General features: G+C 48.9%; 1 protein-coding gene across 2 annotated transcripts in view; it reads left to right on the top strand.

The window, feature by feature from the left end:
• EMSY (EMSY transcriptional repressor, BRCA2 interacting) overlaps positions 1-22039 on the top strand; it is a 51693-nt gene that overhangs the window by 4209 nt on the left and 25445 nt on the right. For both annotated transcript variants that reach the window (XM_066588283.1, XM_066588282.1), the window contains exons 2-11: positions 3702-3801; positions 3998-4072; positions 7545-7720; positions 8208-8360; positions 9790-10049; positions 11887-12148; positions 14766-15017; positions 16906-17055; positions 17301-17471; positions 21901-22037. In XM_066588283.1, the coding sequence (XP_066444380.1) occupies positions 3702-3801; positions 3998-4072; positions 7545-7720; positions 8208-8360; positions 9790-10049; positions 11887-12148; positions 14766-15017; positions 16906-17055; positions 17301-17471; positions 21901-22037 (1736 nt within the window). The remainder of the gene's footprint in view (positions 1-3701; positions 3802-3997; positions 4073-7544; positions 7721-8207; positions 8361-9789; positions 10050-11886; positions 12149-14765; positions 15018-16905; positions 17056-17300; positions 17472-21900; positions 22038-22039) is intronic.

The raw sequence follows: 22039 nt of genomic DNA, 5'->3' as shown, positions 1-22039 counted from the left end.
ATGGTGATGCAAGGAACACAGCAGCCACCAGATCCATCTGCCAGAGGCTTTCTGTCACCATTCGCCGCTCTCCACATCACTGAAATAGGCTACAAGCAGTTGTGGTGCTGATCCTGAGTTACATCCTGTATTATACTCCAGAGCTGCACTCACTATTCTGCTGGTGGAGTCACTGTGTACATACATTACTTATCCTGTACTGATCCTGAGTTCCATCCTGTATTATACTGCAGAGCTGCACTCACTATTCTGCTGGTGGAGTCACTGTGTACATACATTACTTATCCTGTACTGATCCTGAGTTCCATCCTGTATTATACTCCAGAGCTGCACTCACTATTCTGCTAGTGGAGTCACTGTGTACATACATTACTTATCCTGTACTGCTCCTGAGTTACATCCTGTATTATACTGCAGAGCTGCACTCACTATTCTGCTGGTGGAGTCACTGTGTACATACGTTACTTATCCTGTACTGCTCCTGAGTTACATCCTGTATTATACTCCAGAGCTGTACTCACTATTCTGCTGGTGGAGTCACTGTGTACATACATTACTTATCCTGTACTGACCCTGAGTTACATCCTGTATTATACTCCAGAGCTGCACTCACTATTCTGCTGGTGGAGTCACTGTGTACATACATTACTTATCCTGTACTGATCCTTTTTTACATCCTGTATTATACTCCAGAGCTGCACTCACTATTCTGCTAGTGGAGTCACTGTGTACATACATTACTTATCCTGTACTGCTCCTGAGTTACATCCTGTATTATACTCCAGAGCTGCACTCACTATTCTGCTGGTGGAGTCACTGTGTACATACATTACTTATCCTGTACTGCTCCTGAGTTCCATCCTGTATTATACTCCAGAGCTGCACTCACTATTCTGCTAGTGGAGTCACTGTGTACATACATTACTTATCCTGTACTGCTCCTGAGTTACATCCTGTATTATACTGCAGAGCTGCACTCACTATTCTGCTGGTGGAGTCACTGTGTACATACATTACTTATCCTGTACTGACCCTGAGTTACATCCTGTATTATACTCCAGAGCTGCACTCACTATTCTGCTGGTGGAGTCACTGTGTACATACATTACTTATCCTGTACTGATCCTTTTTTACATCCTGTATTATACTCCAGAGCTGCACTCACTATTCTGCTAGTGGAGTCACTGTGTACATACATTACTTATCCTGTACTGCTCCTGAGTTCCATCCTGTATTATACTCCAGAGCTGCACTCACTATTCTGCTAGTGGAGTCACTGTGTACATACATTACTTATCCTGTACTGCTCCTGAGTTACATCCTGTATTATACTGCAGAGCTGCACTCACTTTTCTGCTGGTGGAGTCACTGTGTACATACATTATTTATCCTGTACTGCTCCTGAGTTACATCCTGTATTATACTCCAGAGCTGTACTCACTATTCTGCTGGTGGAGTCACTGTGTACATACATTACTTATCCTGTACTGACCCTGAGTTACATCCTGTATTATACTCCAGAGCTGCACTCACTATTCTGCTGGTGGAGTCACTGTGTACATACATTACTTATCCTGTACTGATCCTGAGTTCCATCCTGTATTATACTCCAGAGCTGCACTCACTATTCTGCTAGTGGAGTCACTGTGTACATACATTACTTATCCTGTACTGCTCCTGAGTTACATCCTGTATTATACTGCAGAGCTGCACTCACTATTCTGCTGGTGGAGTCACTGTGTACATACGTTACTTATCCTGTACTGCTCCTGAGTTACATCCTGTATTATACTCCAGAGCTGTACTCACTATTCTGCTGGTGGAGTCACTGTGTACATACATTACTTATCCTGTACTGACCCTGAGTTACATCCTGTATTATACTCCAGAGCTGCACTCACTATTCTGCTGGTGGAGTCACTGTGTACATACATTACTTATCCTGTACTGATCCTTTTTTACATCCTGTATTATACTCCAGAGCTGCACTCACTATTCTGCTAGTGGAGTCACTGTGTACATACATTACTTATCCTGTACTGCTCCTGAGTTACATCCTGTATTATACTCCAGAGCTGCACTCACTATTCTGCTGGTGGAGTCACTGTGTACATACATTACTTATCCTGTACTGCTCCTGAGTTCCATCCTGTATTATACTCCAGAGCTGCACTCACTATTCTGCTAGTGGAGTCACTGTGTACATACATTACTTATCCTGTACTGCTCCTGAGTTACATCCTGTATTATACTGCAGAGCTGCACTCACTATTCTGCTGGTGGAGTCACTGTGTACATACATTACTTATCCTGTACTGACCCTGAGTTACATCCTGTATTATACTCCAGAGCTGCACTCACTATTCTGCTGGTGGAGTCACTGTGTACATACATTACTTATCCTGTACTGATCCTTTTTTACATCCTGTATTATACTCCAGAGCTGCACTCACTATTCTGCTAGTGGAGTCACTGTGTACATACATTACTTATCCTGTACTGCTCCTGAGTTACATCCTGTATTATACTCCAGAGCTGCACTCACTATTCTGCTGGTGGAGTCACTGTGTACATACATTACTTATCCTGTACTGCTCCTGAGTTCCATCCTGTATTATACTCCAGAGCTGCACTCACTATTCTGCTAGTGGAGTCACTGTGTACATACATTACTTATCCTGTACTGCTCCTGAGTTACATCCTGTATTATACTGCAGAGCTGCACTCACTATTCTGCTGGTGGAGTCACTGTGTACATACATTATTTATCCTGTACTGCTCCTGAGTTACATCCTGTATTATACTCCAGAGCTGTACTCACTATTCTGCTGGTGGAGTCACTGTGTACATACATTACTTATCCTGTACTGACCCTGAGTTACATCCTGTATTATACTCCAGAGCTGCACTCACTATTCTGCTGGTGGAGTCACTGTGTACATACATTACTTATCCTGTACTGATCCTTTTTTACATCCTGTATTATACCCCAGAGCTGCACTCACTTTTCTGCTGGTGGAGTCACCGTGTACATACATTTCTTATCCTGTACTGCTCCTGAGTTACATCCTGTATTATACTCCAGAGCTGCACTCACTATTCTGCTGGTGGAGTCACTGTGTACATACATTACTTATCCTGTACTGATCCTGAGTTACATCCTGTATTATACTCCAGAGCTGCACTCACTATTCTGCTGGTGGAGTCACCGTGTACATACATTTCTTATCCTGTACTGCTCCTGAGTTACATCGTGTATTATACTCCAGAGCTGCACTCACTATTCTGCTGGTGGAGTCACTGTGTACATACATTACTTATCCTGTACTGATCCTGAGTTACATCCTGTATTATACTCCAGAGCTGCACTCACTATTCTGCTAGTGGAGTCACTGTGTACATACATTACTTATCCTGTACTGATCCTGAGTTACATCCTGTATTATACTGCAGAGCTGCACTCACTATTCTGCTGGTGGAGTCACTGTGTGCATACATTACTTATCCTGTACTGATCCTGAGTTACAGCCTGTGTCATACTCCAGAGCTGCACTCACTCTTCTGCATTATGTAACGTTTAGGCCTCCCAGCATTCCTTGCTTGCTCTGTCTCCCATGATCCTTTGCTGCCTCTATAGTGGTTTCTGTATTGTACATATCAGTCAGCTAATGTCGGCTTTATCTTCTCTCCATGTGCTGCAGAGCTGGAAGCGTATGCGGGGGTCATCAGCGCCCTCCGTGCACAGGGCGACCTCAGTAAGGAGAAGAAGGAGCTCCTCGGAGAACTCTCTAAGGTCTTGAGGTGAGTGCTCTCTGGGCTCCGTAGATGTGGTATAACCCCGCCCCCTGCGCCTCCTGGGGTGTGGGACGCCGCACGGTTTGTATTGTCGCTCCCACTAACCTGTCGCAGTGCCCGTCTCGCCGTTCGCCATCACATGCCGCTCGCCGCAGACTCTGCTCCGGCTTATGAAATGCTGTCTTTGTTTTCTTGCCTGCAGCATTTCCACGGAGCGCCATCGTGCGGAGGTCCGCAGAGCGGTGAATGATGAGCGCCTCACCACCATCGCTCACAAGTGAGTATTACGGGGACTTCTGGTACTCTGCAAGAACTCCTGCCACCTGCTTAACCCCTTAATGCCACGGGAGGTAAGCTCCGCCCCGACAGGATGTAAACGTGTGTCCTATGGATGGCACGGGGCGAGCAGTGAGCCTGCAGCAGCGGGGATCAGTGAGAGCGCCAGTCCCTGCTGTTAACCCCTTGCCTGCCGTGGTCAATGTAGTGTCCAGAAGTACTGCAATGCATTATCATAGGTTCAAGTCCTCTACAGGGGCATTAAAAAAATTCGGGGGGATTTTTTATTTTTTTTGCTCACTTGCCTATCTTCATATCTATATACAAAGAGGAAAAAACAAAAGCACATTTTCGGTATCGTCGTATCCATGGCGACCCGCACTGTGACTTGGGCACACTATTTATTTGTACATAATTAAAAAATGTGCATAAAAAAAACTGCTTTTTTTTTTTTTCATTTTGCCTCCCAAAATAACGCAATAAAAGTGATCAAAAAAGCCGTATTTACCCCAATGTGGAACCTATAGAAATGACTTCACATGAAGGCCTTCAGCGCTCCGGCGACGGAGGAACAAGAGTCAGGAGACTTTAATGCAATGATTAAAAAAATAATTACCAAAAAAAGGAGTTCTATTCTGTAAAAGGTGGAAAAACCTAAAAAAATATCATTTTAGTATTGTTGTAATCGTCCAACTCCAGGGAAAAATTTCTTTAAAAAAAAACAAAACTTTTTCTGCTCTTCAGGCTGGACTAGAGGGACATTGTCTTCATTCGGCCTTACATACTATATGATTAACACTGTAAAAAAAAAAAAAAGGTAGCATTTGTGTTTCCCTCTCGGCCCTCCAAAAAAACGTATAAAAGTTTACAATGCCTTATTTGTACCGAACAATGACACTAATTAAAAACTGCAGCTCACCGCGCAAGAAACGAGCCCTCATATGTCCGTGGCAACGGAAGCATAAAAACGTTATAGCTTTTAAAAAGGTGAAAATCCCTAATAAATGGTCACGTGCTTGTGGTCAGAGTGGGCTGTCACTGAGGGGTTAAAGGGGTTTTCCTGTTGTAAGTCATCGATGACCTAGGATTAGAATTTGCCATTAATAGTAGGTCAGGCTGTTCGCCAAGTCAGTATGCTCATGCACTGAGGTAATTTCTTCAGGAAGCAGACAGCTCCGTTCCTCTTTAGTGGCCAGGCTTGGTATTACAGACAAAGTTTCTATTGAAGTGAATTGGTGCAATACAAAGGCTGGCCACTGCACTGGGGATGGAGCTGTACGATTCCTGCAAAAATCGGCACACTGCACGAGCACACCACCCAAAGATCAGCTGATCAGTGGGGGTTCCAGGCAGCGGACCCCCATTGATCTACTATTAATGGCATAATCTAACGACAGTCCATCGATAGTTTACAACTGGACAGCCCCTTTAAGGATGTGTCAACCTTTTTGAGCACTTTTATACTGTTTCCCAAATAGTAAGACCTACCCTGATTTTCATTGGAGGGGGGGCTTGAAATATAAGCCCTCTCCTGAAAATAAGCCCTAGCTACATGTAAAAACAAAAAAAGACTCCCCTACCACCAGTCCTTGTGCTGGCCTCCGTTGCCGCTGCAGGCAGCCGCATCCTTCAAGCCAACAGACTAGTTCTTCTTGGAGGTGGGGCTTGAATACCCCGCCTCCAGGAAGATAGTGCTCTGATTGGTTAATCCAGTGCCAACTTTCATTGGCTGACATGGCGTTCGATTACACAATCACAGCCGTTCAATGGTGTCATCAATTAAACGATTAACCAATCGGAGCACTAGCTTCCTGGAGGCGGGGTATTCGAGCCCCACTTCCAGAAAGAACTGGTCTGTCAACTTGAAGGAGGACGCGGCAGCCTGCAGCAGCGACGGACGCCAGCGCGAGGACCGGAATGCAGGCAGTAGGTGAGTTTTATTAGACACCCTCTGAAAATAAGACATTGCCTCTTTCGAGGCAAAAATTACGATAAGACAGTGTCTTATTTTGGGGCAAACACGGTAGTTTATCTGTAAGAAGTTAAAGTGTAACTGAGCTTTACAGAAACTTCTGACTTGTTGCAGAGAGATAAAACCAGCAAACGCCGCGAGTAAGGAAAGCCGAGAGTCTCAGCTCTGAGTACAGAATTAAAACAACGGGCGGCGCAGGCGGCGGGCCGTACGGCTGTGGGCGGCGCAGGCGGCGGGCCGTACGGCTGTGGGCGGCGCAGGCGGCGGGCCGTACGGCTGTGGGCGGCGCAGGCGGCGGGCCGTACGGCTGTGGGCGGCGCAGGCGGCGGGCCGTACGGCTGTGGGCGGCGCAGGCGGCGGGCCGTACGGCTGTGGGCGGCGCAGGCGGCGGGCCGTACGGCTGTGGGCGGCGCAGGCGGCGGGCCGTACGGCTGTGGGCGGCGCAGGCGGCGGCTGTAGGATAATCTTCATATGGTCATCAGATTGAATACATCATGTAGCGCACACATCTAATAATGCTGACGGGTTCCAGGCAGTAAATCCCTCCCCATACATTACAGCAGAAACAGCCGCATCCATACTGTATACTGAAGCCATTCATTGGGTTAAATGTTACAGGAACATGTCAAAACCTCATAACGGTGGGGTCCGGGTGCAGAGACTCCCACTGACCACTAGGTGGAGCCAGCTGAAGCTTTCGTCTGAGCATTTGGTAGCTGCGGTGGTCTCAGTAGAACATCTATGGACCCATCTTCAGCCAGCAAGCAGTGGCCGCACTTGGGCAAGAGCTTTAGCTGCTTCCCCCCCAGTCATCAGTGGGGTCTCGCCACCCGGACCCCAGTGGTCAATACTTGTAACATATCAGCAGTGTTTGGACAGCACAGGTACAGGATGTGTCAACCCCTGAACCTTCAGTCCACGATCCCTTCTACACCCGAGGATCTATTCGGAGCCTCTACTGCAGATCCGGCACAAAATCCCAGACGGAGCAGTGCAGCATTCTGCGCTAGTTTGTCCGAGAAAATGTCATCCGGCGTGCTGGGAGCCGGAGGGATCGCATTCTAGTCAGTAGGTTTTGTCTGGTGCCGCCCGGGGCCGGAATGTGTCACACTTGGCGGCTCCGGTGTTTTCGTTGTTCAGCTCTGTGGAAGAAAGCGAACAATGGAAATCCTAGCGCAAGTTTCGAAAGTTGTTATAGTTTTATATATAGAGTTAGTGTACATAAAAAGTTGTCACTGTCTACATACATTACTTCATCTAATCTGTATTATACTTCAGAGCTGCATTCATAATTCTGCATGTTTTTTTGCTCCTCGGTGGGCGCACCCTGTACATCTTAGCGAAGTGCTTTTACATCAGATTTCTGCACAGTACAAATTCATAGCAGTTTCTCTCCCAATGCTGGAGCTGCAGGGAATACGGAAACCTGCAGAATTGTGAATGCAGCTCTTGAGTATTCATAGGTTTTTAATGATTGTAATCTTCTATTCTTGTTTTTAAGCATGTCCGGCCCAAACAGTTCTTCGGAGTGGTCCATTGAAGGTCGGAGGTTGATCCCACTCATGCCTCGCCTGGTCCCACAGACGGCTTTCACAGCTGCCGCCAATGCCATAGCTAACTCGGCAGGGCAACACAACTCCTCACTGCCTGACCCGGCGGAGACTGGGAATAAGGAAGGTGAGTGCGGAGGTGGGAGGAGGCTCACTTGTACTCAGAGCAGAAGGGGGTCTGCAGGTTTGCCTTTCCTGCCCGAGGTTTCTTGACATTCCACCAACCCTGAGCAGGCGAACCCATCCTTTGTAGTCCAGTCCCTACTTGTGTTAGAAAGGGCAGCATTACCCTCCAGCTGCTTCACTCTCTTGTGCTGCAGTCGGGGATAAGCGGCGCCCTTCTCAGGATAACGTGCCATAGAGAAGTATCATGGTGTCAGTCCAGGCTGCCATCCTCCCACTCATTGGCAAACTTTATAGTAATTCTCTTTGCTCATTGGACTACTGCAGTGGTCACCTCCCGTGTGTATAATAGGTATTTTATTATTTCAGCCACAGGACCCTTCTATACCCATGTGAACATTGGGAGTGCATACAATCCTCATGGAGGTGCACCCCCAATTTGGTCATAAGACAGTAATTACTGACACTATCCTTATATTGTCATCCTCTAGTGGTCGTGTGCTACTCGTACACCAGTACAACGTCCACACCCACATCTACACCAGTTCCCAGTGGGAGTGTTGCCACCGTGAAGTCACCCCGACCTGCTAGTCCTGCCTCTAATGTGGTTGTCTTGCCCAGCGGCAGCACAGTCTACGTCAAGAGTGAGTAACATCCGACCGTTTTATTACTAAACTGGGTTATTAAAGCTCTGGAGTCACTGTGTACATACATTACTTATCCTGTACTGCTCCTCAGTTACATCCTGTATTATACCCCAGAGCTGCACTCACTATTCTGCTGGTGGAGTCACTGTGTACATACATTACTTATCCTGTACTGCTCCTCAGTTACATCCTGTATTATACTCCAGAACTGCACTCACTATTCTGCTGGTGGAGTCACTGTGTACATACATTACTTATCCTGTACTGCTCCTGAGTTCCATCCTGTATTATACCCCAGAGCTGCACTCACTATTCTGCTGGTGGAGTCACAGTGTACATACATTACTTATCCTGTACTGATCCTGAGTTACATCCTGTATTATACCCCAGAGCTGCACTCACTATTCTGCTTATGGAGTCACAGTGTACATATATTACTTATCCTGTACTGATCCTGAGTTACATCCTGTATTATACCCCAGAGCTGCACTCACGTTTCTGCTGGTGGAGTCACTGTGTACATACATTACTTATCCTGCACTGCTCCTGAGTTACATCCTGTATTATACTCCAGAGCTGCACTCACTATTCTGCTGGTGGAGTCACTGTGTACATACATTACTTATCCTGTACTGCTCCTGAGTTACATCCTGTATTATACTCCAGAGCTGCACTCCCTATTCTGCTGGTGGAGTCACTGTGTACATACATTACTTATCCTGTACTGCTCCTGAGTTACATCCTGTATTATACTCCAGAGCTGCACTCACTATTCTGCTGATGGAGTCACTGTGTACACATATTACTTATCCTGTACTGATCCTGAGTTACATCCTGTATTATACCCCAGAGCTGCACTCACTATTCTGCTAGTGGAGTCACTATGTACATACATTACTTATCCTGTACTGCTCCTGAGTTACATCCTGTATTATACTCCAGAGCTGCACTCACTTTTCTGCTGGTGGAGTCACTGTGTACACACATTACTTATCCTGTACTGCTCCTGAGTTACATCCTGTATTATACCCCAGAGCTGCACTCACTATTCTGCTGGTGGAGTCACTGTGTACATACATTACTTATCCTGTACAGATCCTGAGTTACATCCTGTATTATACTGCAGAGCTGCACTCACTATTCTGCTGCTGGAGTCACTGTGTACATACATTACTTATCCTGTACTGCTCCTGAGTTACATCCTGTATTATACCCCAGAGCTGCACTCACTATTCTGCTGGTGGAGTCACTGTGTACATACATTACTTATCCTGTACTGACCCTGAGTTACATCCTGTATTATACTCCAGAGCTGCACTCACTATTCTGCTGCTGGTTTCTTTGTGTATCTCATGTCTGTACTCGGCTTTGCACAGATGGAACCTTTTATTTATGACTTGAACCGTTTTCCTGCATTTCTGCTCAGGTGTGAACTGTTCAGACGATGATGAAAAGCCGCGCAAGCGCCGACGAACCAACTCCTCCAGCTCCTCTCCCGTGGTCCTAAAGGAAGTTCCTAAACCCGTAACGCCAGTCTCGAAAACTATCACTGTGCCAGTCGCCGGTAGCCCGAAAATGAGCAACATCATGCAGAGCATCGCTAACTCCTTACCTCCCCACATGTCACCGGTGAAGATCACGTTTACCAAACCCACCACCCAGACCACGAACACCTCCACCCAGAAGGTCAGTGTCGCCAGGCACTCCGCGCTCGTCATTGACATGCAACCAATATGGCTGCCATTACAGCTCACACATAGCTTTCCCAGACTCTGAGAAATGTAATTATGCATCGGTGCAAGAGAAGATGCTTTTACTCAATGAGACTCTGAAAACTCGGACTTGGTCACTGGTGTCCAAAACTGTATGCGGTCTTACCAGTGCTTTATAAGGGGTCACATAATCCTTCCTCCTCTTGAAGCCACGCTGTTCTAATACAATCTTGTTGGCTTTCCATGCAGCAGACTGGCATTGAGTGCTACAATAGCACCCAGATGAAGTGAATTGGAGTCTGCTGCGCTGCCATTCTTGGCCACTGTGCTGAAGACAGTGCTGAGCCTGCCGGTTGGCTTGCTACTGTTCCGATCTGTGGCAGTCGCAGGCAGCGGACCACCCCAAACTGCTATTGATGACCTACCTGAAGATAGATCATCAGTAGTAGTGCGCCAGAAAACCACTTTCAATAGTTGTCCAGAACTTCTGCTATTGATGGCATATCGTCAGGATTGGTCATCAATGGTTGTGGGGGGTCCGCCATTTGGGATCCCCTCCAATCAGCTGTTCACCTGGCCCGTTGCCAGTGCGGACAGAGCTGGAAGCAGACAGCGCCGTCAGAATTGCAGCAGATCGGGCTGTTCTTGCACTTAATTCAATGTGAGCTGCGCCAATCTGAGTGACTGTAGTACGTACAGCGCTATCCGCTTCCAGCTGTGTCTGCACTGATGGTGGCGCAGCGAGCGGCTGGTGGGCATCCTGAGCCACAGACCCGTGCTACTCAACTATGGATGATCTGTCTTGAGGATACGTCTATCACTCCTGTGATAACGCAGCAATGGCGTTCATGTGTGCTGTGTACCGCCAATCGCCGTGCATTATCTTGGCGTGTATGCGTGTGTATCTTGTGTGATTCGGAAGGATATCACAGGATTTAAATCCTAGGTGACCAGCGGGTTGTTAATCCGGGTATACAGACAGGTAGGAACTATTAGGGGTTGGCCCAGGGATTAGTCTGATTGCCATTAGGGAGTCGGGAAGGAATTCCCCCCCCCCCCCCTCCCCAGCCCCCCAAGAGGGCTAATTGGCTCCTGCCTCTTGGTTTTTTTTTTTTTTTTGCCTTCCTCTGGATCAACAAGGAGGCTGAAACAGGCTAAACTAGATGGACATTGTCTTCATTCGGCGTAACACACTATGTTACTATGTGTCAGCGGTAACATGGGAGCGTGTGGGATATTGGTACAGCGTATTACGTGCGCAAAACCTTGGACACCATACGCTTTGAGCATATGGTGTCCCTGGCCTAATGGTAAGAGAACCCCTTCATCACAGTGGAAACAAAAGTTCTGAAGTTTCTAATCTACTTTGTGCTGACCATTTTCAGTACCTCTGCTTGCTGTCAGCAAATGAGGACATTCTTGTTTAAATGCAGAGGCTGACAAACCTGTGCGGATGTCCTACTTCTCACAGCTGGAGGTGTGTTACACTTGTATCCAGTCTAGGCAGTCTTAGACTCCATATTGATACAGTTTACCTGCACTGCTAGTTTGTTACAATGTATCAGAACAGAAGAGAGACCTGGGCTCTCCATGTTTGTCTCACAGAGACTTGTCTAGACTGGATGCAATAGTAACAAAGCATCAGCTGTGAGCAGCTTTAGGCCCGTAAGGATCTCTGGATATAAGCGAATATCTTCCCATTCAATGTTGGCAAGCAGGGATCTTGAAAACGCTGAAACGCAAAGTTTGTATAAAGTTGCCATGCTGATGGTTTCCTTTTCTGACTTCTCCCTGCTTTCTCTCCCTGGCAGGTCATCATAGTTACGACTTCTCCAAGCTCCACGTTTGTCCCGAACATTTTATCCAAGTCTCACAACTACGCAGCCGTCACCAAACTGGTCCCCACCTCCATCATCACCTCCACCACACAGAAGCCCCCGGCGGTGGCCGCCTCGATCCAGTCCTCCTCCATTACTACCAGTGGCACCTTAACTCCGGTGTCCACAGGGAGCATTGCTGTCACCACGGTGGTGTCTTCATCGCCATCCCTTGTGATGTCCACCATGCCGCAAAGTAAGAGGCGTTTCTGGGGTTTCTTTCAAATTGCATGTCCTGCATTAAGCGGTCTTCTCTGTGCCGGTACGATTCCCTATATGAGGGGCGCTGGGAGGTTTAAGCTTTTGTGGCAAAAAATTGGCATTGAACAATGAAGTTTGCCAGTTACTCTACAGAGTCCCCTCGGATATCCATGTATTTCTGGCTGTGGAGCTCAACTTCTCCAACCCATCCTAGAAGTCCTTTGGTTGGGCAGCAGACCAGGCGGCAGCCACTGGAGTTGCATCAGAAATGGAGACTAATTCAGTTCGCTTGAGGTGTTTCTATAAGTTAGAAAACAGATGATGTCCGAGGGGGCCGGATTGGGTGAATAGTGAGGATGATCCGCACCTCGAAGCCCAGGTCAGCCAGTTAGCTGTGGGTGATGACCGCCGTGCGGGACGAGGTGTTATCATGCGAGAATATGACATCTTGGGTCACCTTTCAGACTTTAACGCCTCCTTCAGCTTATCCAGAAGTGTTGTCACACACAGCCGTGATAGTCGGCCCCTTTGGTCATCCACAAACAGATCCCATCTATATCCCAGAAGACGGACGCTGGCACCTTGGAGGACTACGTCTGCACTCTTAACTGCTTTGGATGCAGGAATTGCTGCGTTTCCATTCTTTTGACTCGGGATGATACATAAATATCCACATTTCATCATCGTCACCAGTCCAGACAGGAAAGGGTTGGCATCCTGCTGAAAACATGCCAGTTTCCCCAGGCGGCTTGCACTTGGGCACGCTCTTGATCTGCTGACAAGCCATTCAGGAACCACCTGGCTGACTCCTTCCTGATGTCCAGATGATTGTGAATTACGGACCCGACTGCTTCCCTGGGAATCTGCAGAAACTCGCCGGTCTTCCAGAATCCGTTCATGGATGGGGTCTATGGTCTCCCGGGCACGGCCCCCCTGCTGGCGGTCTCCCGGGCACGGCCCCCCCCTGCTGGCGGTCTCCCGGGCACGGCCCCCCCCTGCTGGCGGTCTCCCGGGCACGGCCGCCCCCTGCTGGCGGTCTCCCGGGCACGGCCGCCCCCTGCTGGCGGTCTCCCGGGCACGGCCCCCCCCCCTGCTGGCGGTCTCCCGGGCACGGCCCCCCCCCCCCCCTGCTGGTGGTCTCCCGGGCACGGCCCCCCCCCCCCCCCTGCTGGCGGTCTCCCGGGCACGGCCCCCCCCCCCCCCCCCTGCTGGCGGTCTCCCGGGCACGGCCCCCCCCCCCCCCCTGCTGGCGGTCTCCCGGGCACGGCCCCCCCCCCCCCCCCCTGCTGGCGGTCTCCCGGGCACGGGCCCCCCCCTGCTGGCGGTCTCCCGGGCACGGGCCCCCCCCTGCTGGCGGTCTCCCGGGCACGGGCCCCCCCCCTGCTGGCGGTCTCCCGGGCACGGGCCCCCCTGGCGGTCTCCCGGGCACGGGCCCCCCTGGCGGTCTCCCGGGCACGGCCCTCATCCTCATTGAAGTGGCCAGTTTTAGGTTTGGTAACCCACTAATTTTTCTCTATGGAGCGTGAAGGTCTGTGGTCACCTGATGTCTGCAGCATCCGTGTCACCGGGAAGGTCTCCGGCCGACATCCCTTTCAGAAACAGGAGCTTCATCACAGCTTCCCTTTTTGGTGAAATCTGCCGCAGACTCCGCGATGTTGTCTTCAGACCTGTATAACATAAGAATGGCGCATGAGATCAGGCCAAAATTTGCTTACAAAGTATTACAAGGATTGAGCGTTCACCTGATCGATCATCTGTTTTCACATCAATAAAAGTTCTAAAAACTTCTAGGACCTCAGCGGCCCTGCTGGAGGGAGCCGAGCGCCTGAGCTCTGCGATCTCTTAACGGTCCCATTGAAGTGAATGGAGTGGAGATGTGAAGCATGTCTTCCACTGCCCACATTTTGGGACCCGTCTGAAGTGCTTCACAAGTTCTCCCCTAACCTGCGGATGGTGATCACTAACTTTTAAAGGGGAATGCCCATTTAAAATAAAAAGGCATGCTCACCACTTGGAGGTGCTCCGGATCCAGCACAGGAGCCCTTGTCCCCGCTGAAGAAGCTGCAGCGGTCCTTGTGCCCATGCCCGCTCTGCCAATCGCTGCCTTCAGTGATCTGCTGCTGCTCATGACCGAATCACATCTGATGAGGAAACGGGCCAGCGATGGTTTTTATGCCTTCATTAAATGGACGAGCGAAAAGCGAACTGTTCTCATCCACCGTAGGCTCGCGCTTACACTGACGATTATCACTAAGCAGCGCCATTTTTATGTCGAAGGAAAGTTTTTGTAATTTATTCCTGTTTGTAAAATAGAATGGAAAATAAGTCAATTCGCAAACCGTGTGCTTTTGTGGTCGTGAACCTGCGCTGCACATGTCGTCTTAGTCAGCGAAGCTTGGGCTCCATAACTGTTAGTAACCGTTTGTTGGCCCCTGATTTCCCAGCCGCACGCACTACTATATATATTTTTTGTTGCCTAGTGTATTTCAGTCACTTTCACTCATTTGAATATATATCGTTCCGTCTAGAAGCGGCCTAAGCTGTATTTACATGGGACTTACGACTCTTGTGTAATTTCACACTATCTCCCGCTTCTTATCTTCCCGGATTAGGTGTCTCCACGACGACCGTGAAAGCCGTTTCCAACAGACTTCCCTCTCCCAAGAGCCTGATAGCGTCTCCCGGCCAAATCCTCGCACATTTCCCCAAGCAATACCAGCAGTCACCAAAGCACCAGATCCATCAGATATCGCAGCAGGCCTCCTCCCTGGCACAGCCGTCCGCCTTATGCCATCCTGCGGCCTCCCAACAGCAGCAGATGCCCCCAGGAATAAAGCCCACCATCCAGATCAAGCAGGAGTCTGGTGAGTACGAGGGGTCCTTTATACTAAACCATTCTTTGGCGCTCGTTCCCGCCATCACTCCTCCTCGTGCAGAATGTGTTCAGCAGCAGCGATCTCCCCGCCTCCCTTGTTTTTATACCTATACAAAAGACCCGATCGGACAAGGGTTTCCTTGTTCGTCGGCTGATTGCCTGCACTTTCAGATGGGCTGTTGATCAGGAAAACAAATGCCTGGCCTGATCATTGGCCCGTGAAAAAGAGCATTAACCCCTTCCCGCCTCAAGATGTTTTTGCGTCAAAGCTGCTGCTTTTTTTTTTTTGTGTCATTTTGTCACCCAAAAAATGCAGTAAATGTGATCAGATAAGCCATACCAGCCCCAAAATGGTAGCAATGAAAACTAGAGCTCGTCACGCAAAAACGAGCCCTCACAGAGCTCTGTCCGTGAAAAATGAAAGTTTTGGGACTTTGAATGCAGCAGTGTAATAAAAATATTTTCTAAGAAATGGTTTTCTTGGCCGTGTTATTGGGGGGAGACAGGAAACCTTGGGCATAGCTGCTGCCCCTAGGAGGCGGACATGAAGCAAAATAAGTGTTAGCTCCTCCTACAGCTATAGCCCCCTGCAGGCACTGGGCTGAATCCGTTCATAGGTGGCAGACCGCCGGCTCCGCTGGGCTTCTGACCTTCTAAAATTAAAAAAAATATAGCTGGGAAACGGGGATGAGAACTTCTCTGATTGCCCCCAAATGGGGAGTGTGAACAGTGCTTTGTCTTACAAAGGCCGTGAATCGCTGCTGTGGGTGTGATCCATCGTTAGTACAATCATTTGTTCCCCGTAGGCCGGCTGCACATTTCGCTGTTCACATGGGGAGATGTACAGCTGATCAGCCAGAGTATTTAGGTTTGCTTTAAATCGGCAATCAGTTGGCAAATGAGCGTTTGCCCGTACCCCGGCTGATTGTTGGCCACTTTACATAGCTTGATTGTCAAGCGAACGAACATTCAGAGAGACATTCGTGCTCCGTAATCGGGCCATCTAGAAGGATCAGCAATCAGCCAACGAATGAGTCACCGTTCTGCGCCCTCGCTGACTCCATCCCCATTTTTGTCTCCTGGACAAACTCTTCTGAAGACCGGCTGCCTCTGCTCTGTGTCAAGTGGGCGGTCCCGTCCGCTCGCTGTTCATCAGGCCGGTATCACCCATTGATAGTTAGTGGTGGGGAGAGGTACAGTCAGACTATGGGGGTGAGCGATCACGCTAATAATCGTTCGTTCCCATAACAGGGATTCTCACTCCGTGTAAGAGAAAAGCAAACAAGTGCTGATCGAGCTTGTTGATCGGCGCTGTGCTTTTTCACTTCGGGTCAAGAAGCAGCCCATGTACAAGGACCTTTTAGTGTTTAAAGGGCTTCTCCAGGATAGGTCATCCATAGTTGATTGGCTGGGATCCACCACTTGGTATCCTTGCTGTTCAGCCCATGGGCGCCTGCTGGTAATGCCGTAATACACGGGGGGTTGGAGTGGTAGCTGCTGCTCAGTTACCTGTGTAGTGGCCATCAGTTGTATCTGCCAGCACAGTTCCCATTGATTTTAATGAGACCCTAGCCTGCAGTTACAAGCGTAGTTTACTACACGGGGTCGGAGCAGCAGCTTCCCCTCCAAGCTCTTGTGGCACTACCAGAGAACAAGCGGCACATCCCAGCCGATCAGCTATTGATGACCTATCCTGAGGATTGGTTATCAGTAGTATCCTGCCTCAAAACTCCTTTAAGTCACGCTGTATGTTGGGGAGTGGGAGCAGCAGGGGGCACATCTGATTGGCTGACGTCACACCCGTAAGACCCCACCCACTCAGTAAGTGTTGCTGATTTATTTATTTATTTTTTTTTAACCTTTTCCTTGTACTTCAGGTGTCAAAATAATCACGCAACAAGTCCAGCCGAGTAAGATCCTCCCCAAACCGGTGTCCGCAGCCTTGCCAAACAGCAGCAACACCCCAATCATGGTGGTCAGCAGCAATGGGGCGATAATGACCACCAAGCTGGTCACAACTCCCAGCGGTAAGTGTCAAACTGACAACCGGTTCATTGCCCTCTTCTCTTTACTCATATATTGGAGATCGGCTACTGAAATCTGCCACCGATTGCACAAGGTGACTCTACTGGTCATGTGCCGCTCTCCAGCCAATCACATGATGGTTAGCTTTATTGCTCAAGCAACTAATAGCGGTTGGAAATTGGTGAACGATCCTCTTCTGAGCATCAGAGGGAACGCTCGCTCATTCTCTGTTATCTTCTCTCTGCAGGGACACAGGCGACCTACACACGTCCAGCTGTCAGCTCTGCGCTCGGGGCTCGTATGGCGGCTACACCTGGTGCCACATATGTGAAGACCACCAGTGGAAGTATTATCACTGTGGTGCCAAAGTCACTGGCCACGCTAGGAGGCAAGATCATCAGTAGCAACATCGTATCTGGTGAGTGTGTCCGGCGGGTTATTATATGTGGTGGGTATACCTAAGCTTCCAGCGCAGATCTGCAATGAAATCCCAGACAAAAAGCACATTGTGCTGCGCTGGTTCACCTGGGAAATTCCCACTAGTCCGACGGACCCTGGAATGGACCTGGGTCTGGCACACATGCTGGGCCTGGCGGTTCTCGTATTTTCTTTGTTCAGCTCTGGAGTCAAACAACGGAAATGACACTGCGAGCGGATGTGAATGGAACCTAAGCTTAACCCCTTCACACCCTATGATGTACATTTACGTACTGGGTGTGCAGAGTTTGTATGGTTAGGGAGCTGATCCCTCTCCATATACGATGGGTGCCGGCTGTCCACAGCTGACACCCACCTGCAACAGCCGCGATCAGCACTCGCCTTAATTGTGGCTGTGTTTAATCCTTTAAATGCTTCTGGCAATTCTGATGGCGGCTCCTAAATGCCCCATTAGATGTTCAGGAGTCCCAAACTGCCCCCTTCGGGATGAGATCGGCTGGTGCCAATTGATTGGCATGGCAGTATGGGGCCTTCTGAAGAGCCCTGGGACTGCCTTGATTGCCCAACGAGGTGTGCTTGTGGCGTGGCTAGAAAGACTGCCTGTCAGAATGCAGTATAATGAAATACCATGGTATTACATTATACTGTATGAGCGATTTAAATTATCACAGGCTTAGGTCTCTATGGGCTTAATTTAAAAAAAAAAAAAAAAAAAAAACAAACTAAACCATAAGTTTAAAAAAAAGTAGAATAAGGAAAACAATTTTTAGAAAAAATAAAGGTAATAAAAGTTCAAAAAACCCTTTTTCCTGTATTTTTATAATAATAGACAAGCATAAAAAGAAACAGATTTTTCGTATTGTCAGGCAAGAGTCTGATCTATCAAAGTAACCCATCATTTATCCCGCACAGTGAAGAAATATACACAACGTCAGAATTGCCTTTTTCCCTTCGACATCATGACGGCATACATCTGGAGGTTGCTCACCTGCATGCTGTCATGATGCCTTCAAGAAAGGGAATTATCGGTAAGAAAAATTCCCGTTTTTTTTTTTGGTCGGTTCTAAGAATAAATTTAATAAAAAGGAAGCAAAAAGTCGTGTTAAAGGGGTTGTCCCGCGCCGAAACGGGGTTTTTTTTTCAACCCCCCCCCCCGGCGCGAGACAACCCCGATGCAGGGGTTAAAAAAGAAAACCGGATAGTGCTTACCTGAATCCCCGCGCTCCGGTGACTTCTATACTTACCGGTGAAGATGGCCGCCGGGATCTTCTCTCTCGGTGGACCGCAGGGCTTCTGTGCGGTCCATTGCCGATTCCAGCCTCCTGATTGGCTGGAATCGGCACGTGACGGGGCGGAGCTACAAGGAGCCGCTCTCCGGCACGAGCGGCCCCATTCAGAAAAGAAGAAGACCCGGACTGCGCAAGCGCGTCTAATCTGGCGATTAGACGCTGAAAATTAGACGGCTCCATGGAGACGAGGACGCTAGCAACGGAGCAGGTAAGTGAATAACTTCTTATAACTTCTGTATGGCTCATAATTAATGCACAATGTATATTACAAAGTGCATTAATATGGCCATACAGAAGTGTATAGACCCACTTGCTGCCGCGGGACAACCCCTTTAACTGCAAAATAATAGTGATTAGAAACTACAGGACGTCCTCAAGAACGAATCGTGCACCAACTTTACTGACCGTTTGGGCGGTAAAAAATAATTTCTTTTATTTTGCAAAGATCTTTTATATTCGAAAAGTATAACAGCGAAAACAAATCTCATCTTCCTGACCCACAGAATAAAGACTCCCTCCCCCACCCCAAAGATGGTGGTGTCTATCTGCGCTCACGGTGCAGGATAAATGTGTCCTTCTGATAGATCAGAATGGATGCGACAATACCAAATATGTTTGGTTTTTTTTTTTGTTTATTTTTTTTTTTTTTATTATGAATACAGGAAAGTTGTGTTTTTTTGTTTTTTTTACTGTTAGTATCCTTTTCTATATATATATTTTTTTTTATATTAAAAAACTTTATTTTCCACTATTGTCTTTAGTCCCCATAGGTGACTGACTGGAACTTGCGATTTGTTTGATCACTTATACTGTATGCTGCGTTACTTCAGTATTGCAGTATATGGTATCTCTGCCAGCATTCCATTGCGATGGGCCATATGCCTGTCCTAATAGGCAGCAGTAGGGGCCTTCAGAAGACGTCCGCTGGCACCGCTCTGTATGTAGCTGGATTGGTTTCCTATCCTGCTCCCTACATACCCCGACACTAGAGGATGTACACGTACGACCAAAAGTATCAAGGGGTTGAAGAGACGCTCCTAGCTTTGGCCATCATGGCCTAAATTAGACTGCCCCTTTTGTACGCTGTGACCACTGAGCCGGCTGTGCCATAGAAGTGAATGGCAGTTACAGAAATAGCATGAGAGTTAGGCAAGTGGTGCAGGACAGCCCGCTTGGCCAGTTCCGTACTGCCGACCTCCCGGCCACCGCATACATCTTGAGATTGGCGCAGGTGTCGCTTCCAGGACCCGCATCTATCAGCCTTTTATGGCCTGATATGGGAACACCCCTCTAAGCTCTACGTCTCCCCTTTTTCTCATGTCGCTGTTGCACATCAGTATGGCTTCTGCTCTGCCGTTCAGGAGTGCAGGAGAGCTGGGTGCCCCTGTAAGACTCAGCCACTGATGACCCCCGCCCGGCTTTCCCAGGAAGACATGGAGGTTGGACTGAGTAGACTTTGACGATCGGACTGAAGCCGCCGCTGGAACGTATACTTCCTGGGGGGGGGGGGGGGGGGGGGGTCTGGCTTTCGGACGGCCTTTGGATGGGAGTTTCTGATCTCTGCTTTATGTCTTGTAGATGATGAAATCTTTTCTTGGTCTTTCTGTCTGGTTGCTTCCAGCAGCCGCCGGGGATCGGCTGTCTTATAGGGTGTCGGGGGACCGGCTGGCTCCAGGCGGTTTTGTAGGACACATTATAGGGTGTCGGTGATGGCCCTGCACCAGGTCACATCCTTCCAGGGTGTAATGCAATACACGGCTGAGGGAGGGGCACAGGACATCGGGGAGGGGGCACTAACGAGACCTCAGACCGGCCGTTCACCTCTGAGAATGCCAGCTGAGGTGTAAAGAGCCTTACATCCGCCATTGTGTGGGATTTGCTGCGGGCCTGCTGTGTATTCTGCCCTGTTCCGCCTCACACATGCGGTTTTTTTTACCGTGATTACTGCGGTGTTGTGAACGGTAATCGCGGCATAACGCTCCTGTTAATTCCAATGGGGCCTCGAAGACGGGCTCAAATGTGCCGTGATTTTTTTCGAGCGCTGTCTGCTTTATTTTGTCGCGTTTTCACGCTTTTTAATGCACCTCATCACAACGATGGGGTGCATTTTAAACCCATTGTTGGATGCAGTAACCTGTGTCCGAAAACGGCAGTCAAAATCACGGAGTTGTGGTCGGCGCGGCGTTGGGCCGCGGCTGTGATTGGCGCGGCGTTGGGCCGCGGCTGTGGTCACGGACTGAACCTCGGGCTCCTTCTACTCAGAGCGCTAAATAATTTGCAATTACATTCAGAATTGCGTTCGCAAATTGTTTAGTCATTCAGATTCACTGCGCCATAGAAATGCGAACGACTAAACAACCGCTGTTCACACACAATGACGTGCGAGCGATTATTTTATATTTCTCGTTCGTCGTTGAGCTGTCGGTCGTGTTTACACGGACAGATTATCGTACAAATTCTTATGATCCAATGATTTGTTTGTACGATAATCACTCCGTGTAAAAGGACCCTCAGCTGCAACGATAGTCGAACGGCGCTACGTACATGGGAGGAGGGGGCAGGCTGCGCCAGGTGGCAGAGAGGAGGAGGAATGGCGGTGACGCTGCATGTAAGAGAAGGGGGGTAACCCCGGCTGGTGGCACCATCGTGTAAAGGGTAGGGGTGGGAACCATTGTTTAGGGTGCTGCGGTGTGTGGAAGGAGGATGGCGGGACGCTGACTGGCGCCATGAGGGAGAGGAGGCCCTTTGACTAATAGCCCTGTAGGTCATCCGGAAGGCTGTCGCATGTTAAGGTGCTTTTACATGGACTGATGATAATTTGGATGCAACCTATTTCTCTCTGTCAGCCAGTTGTAGGCTGGGGAGGGTCTGGCTGTAGTCCTCTTCACTTGGATAAGTTAGCAGCCGCCCGGCACCCCGTACCCACTACTGTACATTGCAGATCCCCGATGCCAAGGACAGACCTTTCTCATAGGTATCACTGCTCTCCTCTTATAATGCTGCGGACTGTAATAAGAGGGCACTGATGTCCGGCTTCTACATCGGGGGTCTCCACATACATTATGAACTGTGGACGTTTATGGGTTCAGCATCCAGTAACTTCTCTCCCGTCCCTTCTAGGTACAACCACCAAGATCACCACCATCCCCATGACTTCCAAGCCGAATGTCATTGTGGTGCAGAAGACAACCGGCAAAGGAACCACCATACAGGGGCTACCGGGGAAAAACGTTGTGACCACGCTGCTGAATGCAGGGGT

The sequence above is a fragment of the Eleutherodactylus coqui genome, chromosome 1 (genome assembly GCF_035609145.1).
Source record: "Eleutherodactylus coqui strain aEleCoq1 chromosome 1, aEleCoq1.hap1, whole genome shotgun sequence".
NCBI lineage: Eukaryota > Metazoa > Chordata > Amphibia > Anura > Eleutherodactylidae > Eleutherodactylus > Eleutherodactylus coqui.
This window is presented reverse-complemented; position numbering and strand designations above follow the sequence as displayed.